Here is a 20,147-nt window from a genome sequence, read left to right on the forward strand (position 1 = left end):
GAGAGGATAAGCCTCGGGACTGGCCCCAGTGATTCCCCAGGAGTGGTTGACCTCCAGACACCCCTGTCCCAGGGAACAAGGCCACCCCTCCTGGCTTGGACTCAGCTCAGCACAGCTCCGTGACCCCACTCTCGTGCAGCACCCTGCCTGGGCCATTGGCTACACCCTGAGTGGCATGTCAGCATCGCCCCAGCCCTCCATGACCCCTGTCCTCCCCAGCACACCCCAAATTCTCTCACTCGGCTAGGGAGTCCTAGCCTGCATTCAAGCCGGTTCTCCCCCACCCCAGTCTGGGCCTCATCATGTCTCTCACACATGATCCAGATCCAGAGGGATCAGGCTGTCCTGTCCTTTTTTTTTTTTCTGAGACAGGAGGGGGCTCTCCCCCAGGGTGGGTCAGCTCACTTTGGTTCTGTGACCTCTCAGGGCGCGGTGCACACCAGCAGCCATTTAAAACTCAAAGACCACCCCTTGCGAGTGCTAGTCCAGTGCCGGAGGGCCTCAGTCAGTGAGGATCAAGGCTTTACTGGCTCTAACCCAGGCCCTGCCTGGAAGAAGGGGGCCTCCCTGTGTGGAGAGCTCCCTGAGCTTCTCCTTGGAAGAGGCTAGCACCTCTCCCTTCTTTGCCTCCCTCCCGGAGCACCCCCACTTCCACAGATCTTTCCTACCCGGATCCATCTACTGCTGACACCTCCCCAGAGCGGTGAGTGGGACAGGATGTTGTCCCCATTAGACAGAAGAGAAAAGCAAGACCTAGAGAAAGGAAGGTGGCAAGGCCAGGACCTAGGGCCCGACTCCCACTGCAGGGCTCCTTCCAGGTCTTTTAACTGCCATCGTGTGAGAGCCTACATAAGGGCAGGGTGCCTACGCTCACCAAAGCATCCACTGGTTGCCCAGCTGCTCCACCTTCCAGATCCTCAAGACCCTGAAGGCACTGAGAGGGGTGTCTGAGCCAGGGCTTCTAGCCTTGGTTCCAAAGTGGCCCCCTAAATGTTTACCTGGACTGGCAGAAGACTGCTGGGGTGAGGCTGCAGAAGGCAGGCAGAGGGGAGCTGGGAGGGGCTCCCCAGCCTAGTGATGCACCTCTCTCTCATCTGTGGCACCTCTTCCACCTCCTGGCATGTCCCCCTGGCATCCCCCATCCTTGCAGTAAAGAAGTCCCAGCACCTGAGTCCTAAAACAGCCTCCCGGCTGATCCTTGCCAAAATCCCAGGAGACTTGTCACCACCATCCATGGGAAGTCTCACCCCCTCAGCCAGGCACACAAAGCCCTTCATGTTGGCCTCTGCCAGGCTTTATGGCCTCCTTGTCCAACTTGCTTCACTGTATCCCCAGTAGATTGACCATACCAAACTGTGTGTCCTCACCCGGGGGTAGAGGGGAGCACAGCTCAGATGCCTGCTCAGGAGCTGGACACACACATGCCCACATGCATCCCCACGCACACATATACAGATATGCAGACAGATGCAGACACGACCTCTGTGCAGAAGCCCATCACCCAAGGGCACGTGGTTTTCTACCAAATCATACATGCAATGGAACTGTGAAATCTAAACCAAAAAGGGACCAACAAATCTGTTTTATGGTTCCCAGAGAGGCCAAGCATGGTCACATCACCATCCCCAAGCCCTTGAAGGGCAGCGGGGATGCAAGAGGGGATCCCTGACTCTGGCTGAGCTCTCTCTGGGCCCCAGGGTCTCTGAGCCCCACAGGGTGGGCAAGCAGGTCCCGACCAGGCTTTCTGGTTCTGTGGCAGACTTGCTGGGCAGCCCCAGGCAAGCCACCTTCCCTATTTCTCCAGCCATAAAATAAGGGAACTTGGATTAGCTGATACCTAAGGGCTGTCCAGGCCCACTGCCCAGCTCTTTTTAGTTCATGCCAAGTACAGAGAACGGAAGGGCCTGTAAAGGTGGCAGCAGTGAGGGGGGGGCTGGGCACACCGCATGGCAAAAGCCTCCAGGTGGGCCGGGAAAGCTGCAGGGAATGGAAATGAGGTGGGCGCAAGGGCAAGAGGAACCTGAGCCAGGAGAGACAGAAGCCAAGAGCCACAGGATGGGAATAATTATTATGACCCATAATTGAAATTTATGGAGCAAATAATAAGTCCTATTGAACACTGACCATGCAGCGTTTATCTCATATTTTCGTCTAGATTGAGGCCAAATATATCTGTTCTCATCTTGGGGATATCAAATGAGCAAAGCTAATGGGTTAGGCCCGATCCAGGCCCTGGCCTCCCAGCCCCCACAAACACAGACATAGGGCAAGGGTCAAAGGGACACAGGGGTACCCTCTGGCAAGCCCACCCACACCCAACCTCCTCAGCAGGCATGTAAGCAGCCTAGTGCACAAGCAGCAGCCCGGCCCTACCCCTGGCCACCCACGTGTGTGTGCTTACATGCCACCCCCACACACACACTGTGGACAGGACAGACAAGTACTGCCGCAGGCCCTGCCCTCCTGTCCTGCTTTTGCCTGTAACTTGACACCCCGCACTAATGCTCGCACTAATGCTCGTGCTCCCAAGGGCAAGGACTGAAACAGGAGGTTGTCAGAGGAGGAACAGGGCACAGGTACTTACTTCCACGTAGGGACCATACCCCCTAGACTGTGACCCCGCAGTCAGCGGAAACCCCGTGCCGGTACAGAAGGGAAGGAAGCGGTGCCCTGCATCAGAGGGGCGCCAACTCCCCTCTTCCCTGAACCTCCCTGACCTCCAGAGCCTGGCTCACGTGACTCACCTCGCCTGTCCTCAGGTCATGAGCCATCTGCAAGCCGGGCTGTCCAGAGCCCAAGTGGGTAAGGGAGACTCTTCCCCGGGGGAGGGCGTGCCAGCCCAGGTCCCACACCGTCAGAGAGGAGGGCACAGCCGGGCTGGAGGAGGGGCCGGCAGGAGCAGCCCCAGGCCTCGCTGTTCTCTATGGCTTTTTATTCCTATGTGATTTTACTGCTCACTCATATAGGGATTGGAGCCGTGGCGTACGGCGGGGGCGGCCAACGGAGGGCTGGGATCCTGAGCGAGGGGGCCCGGAGAGAGGTAGGACAGCAGCCCCGCCGTCTCCCAGCGCAGGCCGCTCAGGCCACTCAGGCCGCTAGCCTAGCCGAGGGAACCTTTCCTCTGTTGCTCTCTTCCCCACTGACCTCCTCCCTAGCCAACAGTAACGGGGGTGCGCAGGGGGCTGCTGGACCCCCTCAGTACTCTGACCCACCATCTCAGCACTAGAGACCCCCACTGCAAGGCTGGCACCAGGAACTGCACTGTGTCCTGAAGCAGCAGCTAAAGAAACTGGGACGTTCAGCCTGAGAAAATGGGCCTGACACAAGCAAACAAGGTCCAGAATCCTGTGTGCCTCGGAATAGCCCCTGGATACACAAAGGGCAGCTCAACCAACGGTGTGGTCTGTCCCTAAGGGCTGTCCAAATACAGAAGGCGAGGACAGCCTTAGTGGCTAGTGGGCTTGTACCCAGCAAGGTTTGCAGCAGAGCCTGGAGACTGCAACAGGGATGCCACAGGGGAGTCACAGCTGGGACGGGTGGCCCGCCCTGCTCAGACCCCATAGACCGCAGTCCTTCGGCCTGTCCTCCCGGGGGTCTCTGCTGGCCCACGCTGCGCGTGACAAAGCCAAGCTCAACCTTCCTCAGCTCCTGTTTCAGTGAGACAGGTGCTGAGTGTGTCCTGCAGAGAAGGGTATGGGGAACCCCTGTGGAGTCCTAGAGCTCGGGCTGCAGCCTGACCCCACTCCTTCTCCCGGCAGCTGAGTCTTTGCTCTGAGGGAAAACACACGGAGAACCCACAGTGTGGTTCTTTTTATTTGCAGTCCTTCTCGCTTCACCCCACAGAAAAGACACTCAAGAGCTTGGCAGAGGGGCTGCCCGCTGTGGGGGAAGACCAAGAATAGCAAACGGGCCAAGGGGCTCATCCCAGTCCTCAGGGTTAGCTGCTGTCATGGCAGAAAGGGGGGAGAGGAGAGAGCCCCCATCTGCCAGTCTGGCTGGCGGAACGAACACAGAGCAGAGGCCCTGAGTATGAGGTGTCAGGGTCACCCAGGCAGCCAGCACCAAGGAGAGAAGGGGCCCTCAGGCCTGCTGAGGCCTTGGGGACCAACCCTGGTCTGCCCCAGGCTGCTACCCCGTAGGTCTCCTCTGTACTCCTGCAACATGACCTACGCCATCACCGCGGCCGCAGCAATAGGAGGTGAGCGTCCATGACGTTGGTGCCAGTCAGCCCCGTGTGCAGCAGGTGCACCCCGCCGCGGAAGCAGCGGAAGAACGTATGTGAGTCATTGCGGGACAGGAAGGAAGCCACGTCCAGGCCTTCAGCGGCAGCCTGGCTGGCAAGCTCAGGCATGACCCACGCCCCGGCTGCCTCCGTGGGCCCATCCTGCCCATCGGTGCCACCACTCAAAAACAGCACATCTACGGGTCCCGGTGGCCACCGTCCCAGCTCTGCTCCAACACGCAGAGCCAGTTCCTGGTTCCGGCCACCCTTTCCCGAGCCCTGCAACTGCACGGTGGGCTCGCCACCAGCCAGCAGGCAGATGGGGCCCCCAGCCCCCACCACGGTCTCCAGAGCCTCCTTTAGCTGCAGGTCCGGGAGCTGGAGCTCAGCTGCCAGCTGGTGGAGTTGTTCCTCCTGCTCCACGGAGGCTGCAGTCCCAGGCGGGGTGAGGTGGGCTCCAGCCACTCGGGCGAGCAGCCCGTAGAACTGGGCCACGCTTTTCACATCGCCCTGTATGGCTGCGCTCAGCACCACGGCCCGGTACCCCAGCGCCTCGGCCCGCTGCTGGGCCTCAGCCAGTGCCAGTGCGTTGGAGCCGATGATCACGTTGAGCACATGGCCACAGGTGTGCGGCCCGTGAGGGTCAGAGTCAGCCCGAGCCAGCACAGTCTTCACGGAACGTGGCAGGGCTGCACGAAGGCCATAGCGATTGAGGATGTGCAGGCAATCTTGCACGTTGTGGACGCTGGCCACTGTGGGGCCGCTGGCGATCACCTCCACCGGGTCCCCCACCACATCTGACAGAATCAGGCTCACCACCTGGGGAGGCGGCACAGAAGCAAGGCTCAGTCCCTCCGGGTCCTCACCCCACAGCCATTGAGAACAAGCAGCTACCCATCCCCTGCCATGTGTCCGCACAGCCTCAGACGGCCCCGGTGCGTTTCCTCACCCTTTCCTAACCCCTCTCCAGGGGGTCTGCAGAACATGTGCCATTTGGACACCCCACCCCCATCCGCTCGGAGGCCCCTCCCAGCCAGCCCCGTGGATTCCTACGCCAGGCCCCTGCCAATTTGTATGCCGTTCCAGGCTTTTGTCTCCCTGGCACGTGTGGTCTGGCTCCAGCAGCCCAGGGCTGCCTAGGGTAGCAAGGACCCACGCACCTGGGCAGGGTAGGCGGCCTGCGCCAGCCCCCCACCCTTGAGCTGGGACAGCGCCTTCCGGATGGTGTTCAGCTCCTGGATGTTGGCCCCGCGGGCTGCCAGCAGCTTGGTGAGTGTCTGCTTTTCCTCCAGTGTCACAGGGGGAATAGGCGCGGGCAGCAAGGCTGAGCCCCCACCTGCAGAGACAGTGAAGAAGTTGGGCAGAGGGGATAAGACTGCAAAAGAACCTCCCCACTTAAGGAAGCAGGCAGGAAGTACCCACATTAGGGAAGGGGCTGCTGGAAAGGTGGGGTTAGGGTGCCCCCGTGTGGACATGCAGGGACCGTGCGTACAGTCACCACACCCTGGGCTGTGCCCTGCCTTGGAGCCCAGGTCCCAGCAGGCACTAGAAGAACTATTCACATTAAGAGCTTGGAATAGGGGGTAGACCAGGAGGAGACAGCGAGACCGAGGATGGGCTCCGTGGGAGCTAGAGACCTGGGTTCTAGCCCCAGATCACACTGACACAGATAACAGAAACAGCAGGGACGTTTTACCCCTGCGACACCCTGAGTTATATGCTCCCTATATGCCCTCTTATGGTCGCCAAACAAGGTCATTCTGGGGAGGACCCCCAGCTCGAAGGAGGCCAGATAACCTGCCCAGGGCCACCCAGAGGTCAGCCATCCAGGCTCTTTACTGCCTCCCTTGCTCTGTGACCCTGGGGGCTCAGACCAACCATCTCTCGCAGACCTGATATTTGGGACCACCACCACCGCCCCCTAAACTGTCCTGAGCCAATCTGGCACCCACACCTGAGATGAGTACAAGCAGCAGATCGTCAGCTGTAAGACCTTCAGCCAGCTGCCGGATGGCCAGTGCAGCCCGAAGGGCATCACGGTCTGGCAGGTTGTCCTCTGCACCCTCAAACACCTGGACACGGCTGTGTGGCTTCAGCAGCATCTCCCTGAAGAGAGAGAGAGAGAGAGAACAGACAGCAAGAGATGGGGCAGGTTCCCCTCCTCCCACCTGATTTCTCAGCTGTATAGGTGAAGAATGCCAACTGACACCCATCCCGGAGCCAGTCCAGACCCAGAAGAAAAGGGATGCTGGTGAGGGAGGGAGGCCTGCCTGATCCAGAGCCGAGTTTGGGCTTCACTTCCCCCCCACCTGGGGACAGTGGGCAGTAGTCCCCCAAGGCTCCTTACTGCTTGCCAGCATGCTCCATGGCAGCTCGGATCCCCTTGGGCACGCTGATCACACCTTGCACGAGATGCTGGCCCAGGAGCTCCTCAGCTGCAGCGGCCATGCCCAGCACAGCCTTGCCAAAGCCCACCAGGTGGAGGTTTTGCCGCAGTTGAAAGCTCCGGTCCCGCACCTTCAGCAGCCCGCTGCCGGGATCCAAGGACAGTGCCCGGTGCAGCATGGGGCCTGGGAGCATGGCACCCACAGTGCTCTCGAAGAGCTGCTGAGCCTGCTCTGCCAGGGCCATGCCACTGGCCTGCCGGACCACTGGGCCCCCCGAGAGGAGCGGGCGAAAGGGGGCTCGGGCCACGCAGGGCAGAACCTGCAGGACTGCAGCCATGCCCCACTGCTCTCAGCACCACCGGGCACCCATGGCTGCCTAGGGGGAAGAAAGCACTAGTGAGGCTGCTGCAAGACCAGAGACAGACGCCCCCCCCCCACCCACAGCCACCTCTCTGAGGGCTTGGGGCCGCTGGACCCCACAGCGGCTGCTGCAGTGGGCCAACTGGCAGGCCAAGACTTTCTGAGGCCCTCAGCTGCCTGATCTCACTCCAGTTGTCAGAGCCCAAGCCTGCCATCTACCATGTCCTCCTCTTCTGCAGGCTATCCTCTAACCCTCTGGACACTCTGTCCTGAGTCCAAAGGTCCTGTTAGCTGAGCCCTCCCCCTAAGCCACCCGCTCTGGCCGGAGAGTTAATCATTCACAGAGGGAGCAATTCCTATCAGTGGGCTCCTGCCCCACCCCTTTTCCACCCCCTGCACTTCTGAGCGTTCCTCCAGGGGCAACACCCCTTTCTGGCACTCCTTCCTTGCCTCTTTACCACTTCTGTTGCCAAGAGGCTGCTGGCTGTCCCACCGACTGACCCCGAGCCTGATGACCTGCAGCCTGCTCTACGTCATTAGCTCGCGGATCTGGGCTGGGGAGCCTGGGAAGGCTAGGTTTGTGTGGGGAGGCTGCAGGCTCACAGGAGCACTGATAGACAGGCTCAGAGCACATCCTCAGGACACATAGCCTGCGGAATCCCAGCACTCAAGGCCAGTTCAGCAAAACGCTCAGGTTCAAATGAGAAGTGGCAGCAAAGACTGGCTCATGCTGGGACCTTAGAGAAGTCACTAAACACCACATTGAGGCCACGTATCATGGGGCCCAAGCTGGACAGAAAAGGACACCCTTCCACCTGCTTGGCTGGCCAGACCCAGCCCTGCCAAGAAAACGCCTTTCGCTCCCACATAACAAGACAAGTCTTGGGTCACACCACCCGCAGGAGTGAGAGCCGAGTGTCTAGAGCAGGAAAGGCCAGCCTCCCACAGCTGAGGCCAAATAGTCATTTTCCCCACTGGGCAAGGTAAAGGCTAAAGAAGACTGGGGGTGAAAGTCAGGAGGCTGTAAAGGAGTTCAGGGACAATGAAGCCCCAAAGAGATCATCTCTAAAAAAGGCATCCACTTTAGTGATGCCCACCATAAATACCACTGGCTGACTGCAGCAGCAAGCGTGGACAGAGCAGGGGAAGGAGGCTGGGAAACAGGCTCCAGCTCTACCACAAAGACAGCTCCTTTTCTTTCACTGGACCTCATGTCAAAAATGAGAGGTGGGATGAAAGTAAGACTAGTGCTCTCCCCCTGACATCCTTGGCCTCTCTGATGCTGCCCACTGTTAACACAGAAAACTTGAACCCCAAACACTTTATCCCACACTCAAAAAACCTAACAACGTGTAGCCCTCAGTCACTTAGCCAGCATGGTTCTCAGCTTTCCCATAAGACCAATACTGCCTGACTCCAGCCCTGAAAGGGAACACAGAGGGTGCCGCCATGGGAACTCGGAAAATGGGCTCCGCTTTTGCCAGGAAGCCCCTGGGACTGGCCCCATTGGACTAGGAACCAAAAGCAGCTTAGAATCTAGCAACAGCTTGACAGCCTGGGTGAACTCTGTACCTGTTTCCCAGATGGACACTAGCCTAGAGGATCCCAGCCTTGCCACGGTATACCAGGGCCCAGGGAAGGGGGGGGTGAGAATGGGGTGTCTTCAAGGCTAAGGTTGCCAGTTAAAATATAGGACGTCCAGTTAAATTTGAACTTCAGATAAACGAGGAATTTAAAATATAAGTATGTTCCATACAATATTTGAACATACCTACACTAAATAACTATTTGTTGCTTATCTGAAATTAAAATTTAACTAGACGTCCTGTATTTGTATTTGCTAACCAGCCACTCTCTACCCCGGGCACCCTCCTAAACGCCCAGGTGCTTCAGAACGAAACGCGGAAACACCGAGAAGACCCTCCTTGACTCCGCCCCGCCACCAAGTGGGACTGGAGCCACTTCCGGCCTTCTCCTGCCTGCACATGCCCCGGAAGTAACGTCAGCCACAGGCCTTTGCCAGGGAAGTGGCTGCCGCGTGATGTCCGGTGGTGACCCGAGGAATAAGTGCCCGCCGCCACCTGGACCGCCACTGCCTCGCCCAAGGACTGCTTCCGTGGGCCCCCGCGCCGTGGACTCACCGCTCCACGGCTCAGGGACGCGGCTTCCGGTGCCGGAGACCGGAAGTACTCACGGGTGGGCGGAGCGGAACCCGGAAGTGTAGGGTGGGAGGGGCGGAGTCGGGGTGCCGGCGCGAACTGCGGTGGGACTCCGGTGCGGGGGGAGCAGAGGGGTAGAGCCTGAGGGATTGGCTCCGCCCTGAGCTCTGGGAGTCTTGGATGGAATCACCTTCGGGCCTCACTGCCTTCATCTCTGCAATGGGGCAACGAATCCTGACTCACCGATTGCCGTAACCGTCCCCTCTATCCCCTAGGATCCCATCAGTCAGCACATACATTCCTTGCTCCTATTAGGCGCCCGGCACTGGACTGAGCAAACGGGCTGAGAATTACTACTTCCCCACAACCCACCCCTTCTGGAGCCAGATTAAATCATCCTGGCTCTTCCCCAACGCTGTAATCCCCCAACAACTTTGTGTTCGCCTCTCTCCCCCTTGGCCAACCTAGTAACAGCTCGGACTCGGAAAGTTCTACTCCGTGATCCTTTAACACACAAGCTGTGTGAACAACGAATGACCCTGGGCCTCCCTGACTCTCCGCTCTCAGACTGTGTCCACCCTTGAGCTCGACTTGATGCCTTCCCACGTTCAAAAGACAAGTTCTGACCAGACTCTAAAGACACAAAAGAGTGCACTTTTTTTTTTTTAACTGATGTTTTCTTGGGGAGAGAGGGAAGGGAGTTACATCACAAATCACACAGCAGACTTTCTAAAAATCTTAAAACATATCCCCCCCCCTCGCTTTTGCAATTGCCACATCTCTCCATATCGTGCTCTGCTCTCCCGAGCTCCTACCTCCTTCCTAGCTGTTTGCCTGGATTTTTCTTTCCCTTTATAATAGAGGACCTTTTTTTCCTATCATTCTCTCCCAAACTTCCCCACTCCATCGTCAAAACAAAGGCACTTCTTTAGATGTAGGGAGATTGTAAATACTTAAAAGTTTGGCTTTTCTTTGCTTATAGTAAGACGTCTTTATCAATTGTGAATTTATTCATTCCTGCATCATTCAAGGGACATTTCCTGACCTATATGGGTCAAATGGTATAGCTACTGGGATGAATAAGAAGTGGTACTTTTAGTTGGGAATTTTACTCTGCTTTTATAATGACAGTCCCACACTGCCGGAAGGAATGTGTATTTGAGGACCTCTTTCATTATTTACTGCCAGAGACTCATGAACAGACACCATTTACTATGCCAGCGCTGTTCTTCTGTCAGACTGTAAGCAGGAATATACCCATTTGTGAAATCCCCCATCCCACCCCACAGCTACTCACAAGATGTATTTAACATCAAGGTTTAGATGCCCACTGGACTGTGAGTTCTTAGAAGGTGATGACTTGGTCTAATTCGTATTTGCATCTCTACTGCCTTACATAGGACCAGGCACTAATAAAAGCTGGGATTTCTAATTCCCCCCACCTTTCTTTCTTTCTTTTTTTAATGAATTAACAAGAGAACAGTGAAGTACTCAGCTGCAAAGTGCTGCAGACCCAAGGTGGAAAGAATTTCACAAAAGGAAAAGAGATGGTGGTGAATAGAAGGTGAAGCCTTCATGAAGCAGTGGGATTTAAGTCTAAGAAAACAATTAGGCTCATTAGACTGTATACACATACCTTGAGAGTAGGTGTGAATATGTCTATCATCTTTTTTTTACAATGTTAGCTATTTTATTTTTTCTAAGATTTTATTTATTTATTTACTTGAGAGAGAGAAAAAGAGAGCATGAGCAGAGGGAGGGGCAGATAGCAGACTCTGCTGAGTGTGGAGCCCAAAACACTCCATCCCAGGGCTTCATCCCAGGACCCTGAGATCAAACCCAGAGGGGAAGCCAGATGCTTAACTGATCGAGCCACCCAGGCACCCCTGTCTATAGTCTTTTTAAGTGCACTTGGGCAATAAGTATCAACGTCAAAAATGTGACAGGCGACTTCAGTCCAGGGAAATAACTGGATGTATAGACAAAGATAATGTACGGGTGGGGTGCCTGGGTGGCTCAATTGGTTGAGCATCCATCTGACTCTTGATTTCGGCTCAGGTCATGATCTCGTGGGTTGTGAGATCGAGCTCCACATAAGGCGCGTACACGCTCTTTCTCTCTAAAAGTAAATAAATAAATCTTAAAAAAAAAAAAAAGATGAGGTAGGGGAGGAAAAAACCTTTTCCCTCTATTCTCTTAGGTTCAGTGGCTGAGGCCCTGGGACAAACTAAACTGACGGAAGACAGATTAAAGGAGAAAAAAGTTTATTTAAAAGTATATGGGGGGAGGGGGCTCACAGAAATGAAGTAAAAACCCCAAAGAAGCCATTAGGCCTGAGAGCTTATATACCATTTTTAACAAAGAGCGATAAATTTGAGAGATGTGATAAGACAAAAGGAGTTCGAACTTCTCGGGGCAGTAAATTGTGGGAAAGTAAATATATGGGGGAAACTAATGGAAGATAAGGATTACTGTAGTAAGATTTGTTTGTACAGATTCATCTTGGCCTTGGCTCTCCATCTCCTGGTACAGGCAGGACTCCTTTCTCATGGGAAATTTATGTTCTGCTTTTAGGTAGGAAGGAGGAGGACAGGGAGCCTTTTCTGCATCTATTCTCAAATGCCTTCAACTCAAAATAATCCTTATACCAAAGTGACATATTTTGGGGTGGCATATTCTGATCCCCTTCAAATGGACATGAGATATTCAGCCCAGAGTTGTTAGGAGTATAAAGCAATCTAAAAACTCATTGATAAGAGAATTTATACAAGTAAGTTATAGTACTTCTAAACAGACATTAAAAATGGTATTCTAATGTTACTAAGGCTTACATACATGTTACTTTTTGCAATGCTATTTTATGTTTTTAAAAAAACTATTGAAGGGCACCTGAGTGGCTCAGTTGTTAAGCATCTGCCTTTGGCTCAGGTCATGATCCCAGGGTCTTGGGATAGAGTCCCACATCAGGCTCCTTGCTCGGCGGGAAGCCTGCTTTTCCCTCTCCCTCTCCCGCTCCTTGTGTTCTTGCTCTCGCTATCTCTGTCTCTGTCAAATAAATAAATAAAATCTTTAAAAATAAAAATAAAAAAACTATTGAAAAGACCATTTAAGGGGCGCCTGGCTGGCTCAGTCGGTAGAGCACATGACTTATGATCTCAGGATTGTGAATTCAAGCCCCCCATTGGGTGTAGAGCTTACTTTAAAAAAAAAAAAAAAAAGACTATTTAAGTTAAATATAAGCCTTCCCCATTATTCAAGCAAGCCGAAGGAGAGAAGGCAATGTACTAGGGTAACATTACTCATACCTTATTGAGGGAGGGTTTACTGAATTTATTGATTCAGATTAAGCTTTAATTTAAATGTTCCCATTTAGAGGAAAGGAGAAAGTCATTTCTGGGTGATGTTAGGTCATCAGTGACCAGGGGAAGGTGGCAGTAATGGTGCCCATTCTCCACTAACAGTGCTGAATCTCAGGAGTTCAACATGGATAAAGTACTTGGTCCCTATAACTCTGAAATCACCCTCCCACTCCGGCATACAAGCTCAAGAGGGTCATTGGGGTAGTGAATGGTACAAATTCGTGAGAACAGTGCTCAGTCTTGGGCTTTCTGACTTGGAACTTTGCTATAAATAAGTCCTGCTTGTCGAAGAAGCTGATTACACATGACTGCAGCCATCTGAGGTTTCAGATGCCTGAGGAGGTCTGGAGTGTTACTGCAAGCTGTCAGTCCAGCAGAGCCAGCAGCCATCTCCCTAAATTACCTGCTCCTCTATCGACATTCACCCTGCTATCCTCCAACCTCAAACCACGGTGGTGGTTACTAGCTCGTTACCACCTAAGTCCAGTTCTCTCCCCCTCCAGCACTTCCTGGCCCCCTTGTCATTGAGAAGTGTCATTCAACTAATTCTGGCCAATGAGTAGCAAGTGGAAGTGGTGTGATTCATTTCTGGGCAGTTAACTGCCCAAGTGAGGCCTTCCTGAGCATTTTCCCTTTGGACTTGGCCAACCGACAACATTCAAGATGGTGGCTTCTTTGCCAACCTAAGACCTGAGTGACTGATGGGAAGAGCCACCCTGCCAACCTAGAAAGGACAGGTATTGAAAGTGGAAAATAAACCTTTGATGTTTAAAGCCACTAAGATGTGGGAGAGAAAAAAAAAAGCCACAAAGATGTGAGGGTTTGTGTTATTGCACCATAACTCAGCCTATGCTGGTTGATATGCACACTTTATCCTGTTGCAACTTGGTTTCAGAAATCAGGACCTGCATCTCAGAATCTTGATCTACTCTTGATACCTTTATCATCTGGAAAATGTTGGTTCTCACTGGCATTCATCTTGCTAGATGCACCAAGAGCTGAAGAACATCTTGCTGTGCATTCATAAATTCAGGAGAGTCTTGTGCACTAATCAATACCACAAGGCAGGAGCACAAAGCAGAAAGCAGCTTCCATGAAGAGAAATTCTTTGCATCCGTCTTGGGTTTCTGTGGCACGGCAGATTTTTAGTCCATCAGTTCATGTGGTTTCTGGAGTCTTCCTCCTTTATTGCATTTTAATTGTGACTAGACAAAGATAAATGATAGCAAGAATTCAGGACCAGCAAGAAATGTAAGATTGATGTAGAACCAAAAATAGTGAATAGGAACGTTTTCAGTCTTTTCTCCAGTAAGATGCACTCAGTTTGGGGATTCAATCAAGAAAGTATTGTGAATTATTATACTGCATCCATAAGAGAACCTGTAAAATGTTCTGCCACCTTAAAATCCACTGTGAAGGGGCACCTGGGTGGCTCAGTCGTTAAATGTCTGACTTGAGCTCAGGTCATGATCCCAGGGTCCTGGGATAGAGCCCGGCATCAGCAGGAAGCCTACTTCTCCCTCTCCCACTCCCCCTGCTTGTGTTCCCTTTCTTGCTGTCTCTCTCTGTCAAATAAATAAATATTTTTTTAAAAATCCACTGTGAAAATAAAGTAGTGATTTTTAAAATTTATTTATGCAAAACCTGAGATAAGTCAGAGGCTCTCCGTCCTCAACTCGAGGTAGCTGCCTCCTCAGGGAGGCACTCCTGGTGTCTTGGCCTCCCTTCCCACTTGTCCTTGACATCCTGGGCCTTTTCCTTAGCATTCAGCCCCTAATGCCTCACAGAGTTGGCACCGAGGGGTAGAAGAGCACCCTTTTCAGGGTTTCCAGGGCCAGCTCTGCAGTGACCTTCCACCCTCCACCCCTGCCCTTGTCTCTGCAGTGCTGGACACTTCTCTGGGGCAGGCCCAAGGTGGGGTGCTCTGGGAGATGCAGAGCTCTGATGTGGGGATGGCGGAGTGAAGGGCCACTCAGTGGGAGGGAGAGGGTCAGGAGGTAGGGAGGAGCTGTGAAGGCTGTGAAACCCTTCACAGCTATTTTTCTTGGAAGGAGGTGTGGGGGATCCAAATAATGCACCCAGAAGAAGCTCATCTGTGACTGATGAGGGGCTGCTGAAGCACGAGAGGCTGAATTATCAGAAAGGGTTTTTAAGCCTTTTCAAACAGTTCTGTAGGCTTAGAGGCAGAGGCCCTGGGGCTCTACACAGTCCTTCCTGGATCTGGGCAGTCTAGGCTTATCTGGGAAGAACCCATCCCTTCCTTCCAGAACAAAAAGGCATTGTCTACCAACAATGGACTTTTTAAAATGTGAATGATTACCTACCCTTTGCCCTAGAAACAGGGCTGGAAGTTTCCAGTTAGAAATCCAGACTCTAGGCTTATTGGCTGTGTGACTCTGGGAAAGTTACTTAACCTCTCAGAACCTCAGCCTTCATCACTAAAATGGGGTTGAGCATTAAATAAACAAGTGTTTAAAGTACCCTGCAGGGCACTTTAAATCACTACTTTATTTTCACAGTGGATTTTTAAAAAAATATTTATTTATTTGACAGAGAGAGACAGCAGTCGGTTAAGCATCCAACTCTTGATCTCAGCTCAGGTCTTGATCTCAGGGGTTCCAAGTTCAAGCCCCACGTTGGGCTTGGGGGCTCTGCCTTCGGCTCAGGTCATGATCCCAAGGTCCTGGGATCAAGCCCCATGTTGGGCTCCCTGCCTTGCGGGGAGCCTGCTTCTCCTTCTCCCCCACTTGTGCTCTCTAGCTCTCTGTGTCTCTCAAATAAATAAATGAAATCTTTAAAAAAATATTAAAAAAAAAAAAAGTGTATGTAGAAAGGCTCCAACTTGTGGCTGGGCCAGCTTTGTGGGTATGTGGCCTGTGCAATTCACACAGGGAACCAAGGTCAGAAGGGTTCCGCACTTGAATATTGAATATTGTCGAATATTCTACTGTTTCTGTCTTGCATTTCTTAAATTTTTTGAGGGGGTGTCCATATTTGTATTTTGTCCTGGGCTGTGAAAATTATGTAGTCGATCATGCTACCAGTGGGAAGATGCCCTCCTTTCAGATCCCCCTGGTCCTGGAGGTCAGGACCTCTCTGAAGAATTCCAGCAAGTGGCCACATGTTAGGAGTGCCCGAGCTCCATGCTGGGGAGACTAGGGGAAGCAGAGGCGGCACTGCGCTTCCTGAGTGAGCAATGCTGAGGCTGTCCTGAGAAAGTCTGAGCCCCCTGCTAGGACAGGCACATCCTGACCACTTGGCCCAGGAGAGCTCTTTTTTTTTTTTTTTTTTTAAGATTTTATTTATTTATTTGAGAGAGAGAATGACATAGAGATAGCATGAGAGGGGGGAGGGTCAGAGGGAGAAGCAGACTCCCTGCTTGAGCAGGGAGCCCGATGAGGGACTTGACCCCGGGACTCCAGGATCACGACCTGAGCCGAAGGCAGTCGCTTAACCAACTGAGCCACCCAGGCGCTCCCCCAGGAGAGCTCTTTAAGCAAGAGACCTAGAAACCCTCGGCTGGGCTCATTCAGTAGCTGAGGGCCAGGCTGATCGCTTGGGGAACGGAACGCTGCAGGTAATTCAGGCGGGGTACAAGCCACATGAATTAGATGAAATCAGCCCGGGGTTCCTTGGGGAAAAAAAATCAAATGTTCTAATCGTCTAAAATGCTTTTTTTTTTTTTTAAGATTTTATTTATTTGACAGAGAGAGCATAAGCAGAGGGAGAGGGAGAAGCAGGCTCCCCACAGAGCAGGGGGAGCCCGATGCGGGACTCGATCCCAGGACCCTGAGATCATGACCCGGGCCGAAGGCAGCCGCTCAACCAACTGAGCCACACAGGCATCCCTAAAATGCTTTTAAGTATATATTAATTTGATTAACAGAAGGAAAAAACAAAAACAAAAAACCAGTAGAAAATATGTTTCACTGAATGAAAGCACTGCTGAGGTGCCTTTAATGCCGCAGAAGAGATTTGTAACTTCCATTTGGTGTAAAATGTTACCTCCACTCATGGCCATCATTATTTCCTCTTGGTGGTAAGTGAAATGAAGCACTCATTTAGTCAATCAGGCAATTTGTCAGGTACGAAGTGGTTCTATGCAAACTGAGTGTGACAGCTGAAGCATGCTGTACAGTCACCGTGGGATGCAATTGTGTCCCAGCATTCTGCTCTTCCTCTGTGGCAATTATGTTCACACACACACACCCTTCCCAGAGAAGAGCCACCCAACTCTAGGTATTGTGAGGGCTGGTTTTAAGAAGTGGAGGGGGAGTTTAGAAAACAACCTAGGGGTGCCTGGGTGGCTTAGTCATTAAGTGTCTGCCTTCGGCTCAGGTCATGATCCCGGGGTCCTGGGATCGGGCCCCGCATCGGGCTCCCTGCTCGGTGGGAAGCCTGCTTCTCCCTCTCCCACTCCCCCTGCTTGTGTTCTTCTGTCAAATAAAATCTTTTAAAAAGAAACCCTCCCCCAAAGTATGTCGCTTTGACATGTAGATTGTTTTGAGCTGAAGGCAATTAAGACCTAGCCGACTCAGGAAAAGCTTCTTACCTCTCCCTAAACTGCCTGAGGAATTCAGATACGGGGCCTGTAAAGGAAGAGAGCTGTTACCAGAGACAAATGTTTACATCAGAAAGACTTACCTGCAGGGCATGGCAAACATTTGTTTACCAACCATTTGCTTTTATCCTCTTCTTATGAATTGTCTTCCTCCCCCTTGAAGCCCCAGCCCCCTACGCTTTTCTCCTTAGCTCAGGATGGTATAGAAACCTCAAGTGCCGGAGCACCTGGCTGGGTCAGTCGGAAGAGCAAGCAACTCCTGTTCTCGCGGTTGTGAGTTTGAGCCCCACGTTGGGTGTAGAGATTACTTTAAGTGAATAAATAAAAACTAAAAAACAAAAACAAACCCCTCCCAAAACCCTCAATTGCCTGACTGCCTGTAGGGGCCGAGGGCAGACTGCCCAAAATGTGCCACTTTGACATATTGCTTATTTTAAACAAAAGTTACTGAAGAGACAACCTATGCAGGAAAGACACTCAGACCTTCCTCTGTCCCCCTGAAAGCAGGAAATAAATCTCCCGGGTGAAAGACACCCTCCCTGTACCAGGACCTAAAGAGACATCCTTATCACCAGGGATGGGAAATTTAGAGCCCAGAAGGCTATATGAACAGCTCTTGTTACTTTTTACTAATTTATGACCCCAGGACAAATTCTGTTTAGAATTCCTTACTAATTGAACCTCCCAAAGTATGAAGTTTTCTTTGGTCTGTCAATTCCTCACAGATTTATTGTCTCTTTGTGTAAAAAGTATAAAAACTGCTCACCTTGGTTATTTCTTGAGGTCTCAATTCCATAACTGGGCCTCCATGCACATGTAATGAAACTTTATTTTTTTTTCTCCTGTTAATCTGTCTCATGTCAGTTTAATTCTTAGTCCAGCTGGAAGAGCTTGCAAGTAAAGAAGAATTTTTCCTTCCCTTCTGTTGGCGTAGTTGCCAGGGTACTTTAACTCACTGGACATCACTTGCTCCAGATACTGCAGCCCCTGAGAGATCCTGGGACATCTGACATACAACTGGCCAAAGGTAAGATTTCGTACCATGTCAGCTTCCTGGAATCTGTGTGTGTGGAATCCAGTGGATCTAGAGTAAGGAGAATCTTTTCTTTCTCTAAATTCAGACTAGCAGAAGAAACCATGGAACAAAATCCTTGGGTTTAGCAACTCTTGGTAAAAATTTGATAGAGTAGTCTTTGGTTATTGATTCATTTTCTCCCAGCGATTGTCTTTGTTTTCCTTTCTCTGTGTCTTTTGTATTGTCATAAAAAGGAATTACCATAGGGCAGAACACAGACATAGGCCCCATAAGCTTACTGTTCCAGCTGGCCTCAGAAAATGGCATCTCTTGAGACAAACTTTGCTGTGGATCCTCTATGTAAAGACAGGATGAGGTTTTTCCTTTTGTTTTGTTCTGTGTCCTAAGAGCTTGGCTGTGACCAGTGAGAACATTCTCTCTGGTCTCTGCCTTCGGGAGGGTATACATACCGGAGTGCACTTTGGTGGCCAGCACAACAGAGACACGCAGTTACAAGTCGCCCTCTGCCCATGACAGCTTGCAGGGGAATTTGTCATAAAAGGTCCCAGAGCATAAGGGGCCTTTGTTGTCTAACCTTCATTGCTTGTCAGTGCTGGAAAAGTCCCATTCCCGTAGCACCCGCCCAGTGTCAGTTTAGCGGGTCTATGACTGGAGGCATCTCACAATTTCAAGGGAGACCGGAGACATCCTTACCTCCTGTGCAATGAAGATCTTTGTTCTTACACTAATTTTGGGAATGAACTCTTGGACCATGGATCCTGCATCATCTATGCCCTCTCTGGACGCCTCTTGCATCTTTGGGTAAGGAATTAAAAGGCTTATTGGTGTGAGTCGCTATTAATGGGTCCTATTCATCAATGGTGAGACGATAAATCCTTTAAATTGGCTATATTTGAAAAAAAAAAAATCCTTTACAAAGAGAACTCTTGAGATGCCTGGATGGCTCAGTCGTTAAGCGTCTGCCTTTGGCTTAGGTCATGATCCCAGGGTCTTGGGATCGAGCCCTGCTTCGGGTTCCCTGCTCCGCGGGAAACCTGCTTCTCCCTCTGCTACTCCTCCTGCTTGTGTTCCCTTTCTCACTGTGTCTGTCAAATAAATAAATAAAATCTTTACCAAAGGAAAAAAAAAATCTTCCAACTCTTGATCTCAGCTCAGATCTTGATCCCAGGGTCATGAGTTCAAGCCCCATGTTGGGCTCCATGCCAGGTATGGAACCTACTTTAAAAAAAAAAAAAAACAACTCTCTCTTTAAAAAAGGGGTGGGGGCAGCTGTGCCTGAGTGGCTCCATTGGGTAAGCATCTGCCTTAGGCTCAGGTCTTGATCTCCCGACGTGGACGTTGGCGCCATCGGCTCCTTGCTCAGCAGGAAGTCTGCCTCTCTCTCTGCTCATGCTCTTTCTCACTTGCTCAATCTCTCAAATAAATAAATAAAATCTTAAAAAAAAAGATAATGGCTAGCCTTAGGATTCCCTTGACAAGAGGGGCCTCGGTGGCTCAGTTGTTATGCGTCTGCCTTTGGCTCAGGTCATGATCCCAGGGTCCTAGGATCGAGCCCCACATCGGGCTCCCTGCTGAGCAGGGGAGTCCGCTTCTCCTTTCCCTCCCCCTGTTCATGCTCTCTCTCTCATCACTCTTTCAAATAAATAAAATCTTTTTAAAAAATTAGACTTGGGGCCTCTGGGTGGCTCAGATGGTTAAGCGTCTGCCTTCGGCTCGGGTCATGATCCCATGGTGCCCAGATCGAGTCCCGCATCGGGCTCCCTGCTGGGCGGGAAACCTGCTTCTCCCTCTGCCTCTGCCTCTCTCTCTCTCTCTCTGACTCTCGTGAATAAATAAATAAAACATTAACAAAAAAAATTTTTTTAATAAATAAATAAATAAGACAAATGACAACTAAGGTAAATTTCCTTTCTTAAAATACAGTCCTACCTGCCTATTTTAACTTCTCTTTCCCTAAAAGACTTGCAGAGAGCATTCCAGCCTAATCTCTAGGTTCAAAATATACAGGCTATTCTTGTAAATGCTGAAAGCCAGAAAGCGAATTTAGCAGAAGCACTTGGGAC

The 20,147-nt window shown here is 51.6% G+C and overlaps 1 protein-coding gene across 13 annotated transcripts in view; it reads right to left on the reverse strand.

The window, feature by feature from the left end:
• Nucleotides 1–3,797: 3,797 nt before the first annotated feature.
• The window catches only part of GLYCTK (glycerate kinase), a 33,331-nt gene continuing 16,981 nt past the window's right edge, over nucleotides 3,798–20,147 (reverse strand). For 3 of the 13 annotated variants that reach the window (XM_034997814.1, XM_034997813.1, XM_034997812.1), the window contains exons 2-8: nucleotides 17,040–17,076; nucleotides 13,426–13,692; nucleotides 9,111–9,342; nucleotides 6,570–6,985; nucleotides 6,177–6,328; nucleotides 5,383–5,558; nucleotides 3,798–5,041 (exon numbers count right to left, since the gene is read on the reverse strand). In XM_034997814.1, coding sequence (XP_034853705.1) covers nucleotides 4,175–5,041; nucleotides 5,383–5,558; nucleotides 6,177–6,328; nucleotides 6,570–6,946 — 1,572 coding nt within the window. In that variant the 5' untranslated portion in view covers nucleotides 6,947–6,985; nucleotides 9,111–9,342; nucleotides 13,426–13,692; nucleotides 17,040–17,076 and the 3' untranslated portion in view covers nucleotides 3,798–4,174. The other 10 variants (XM_034997815.1, XM_034997816.1, XM_034997807.1 and 7 more) reach the window with 8 other exon arrangements.

This window comes from Mirounga leonina, unplaced genomic scaffold (genome assembly GCF_011800145.1).
Source record: "Mirounga leonina isolate KUSES-001 unplaced genomic scaffold, KU_Mleo_1.0 Mir_94, whole genome shotgun sequence".
NCBI classification, from domain to species: domain Eukaryota; kingdom Metazoa; phylum Chordata; class Mammalia; order Carnivora; family Phocidae; genus Mirounga; species Mirounga leonina.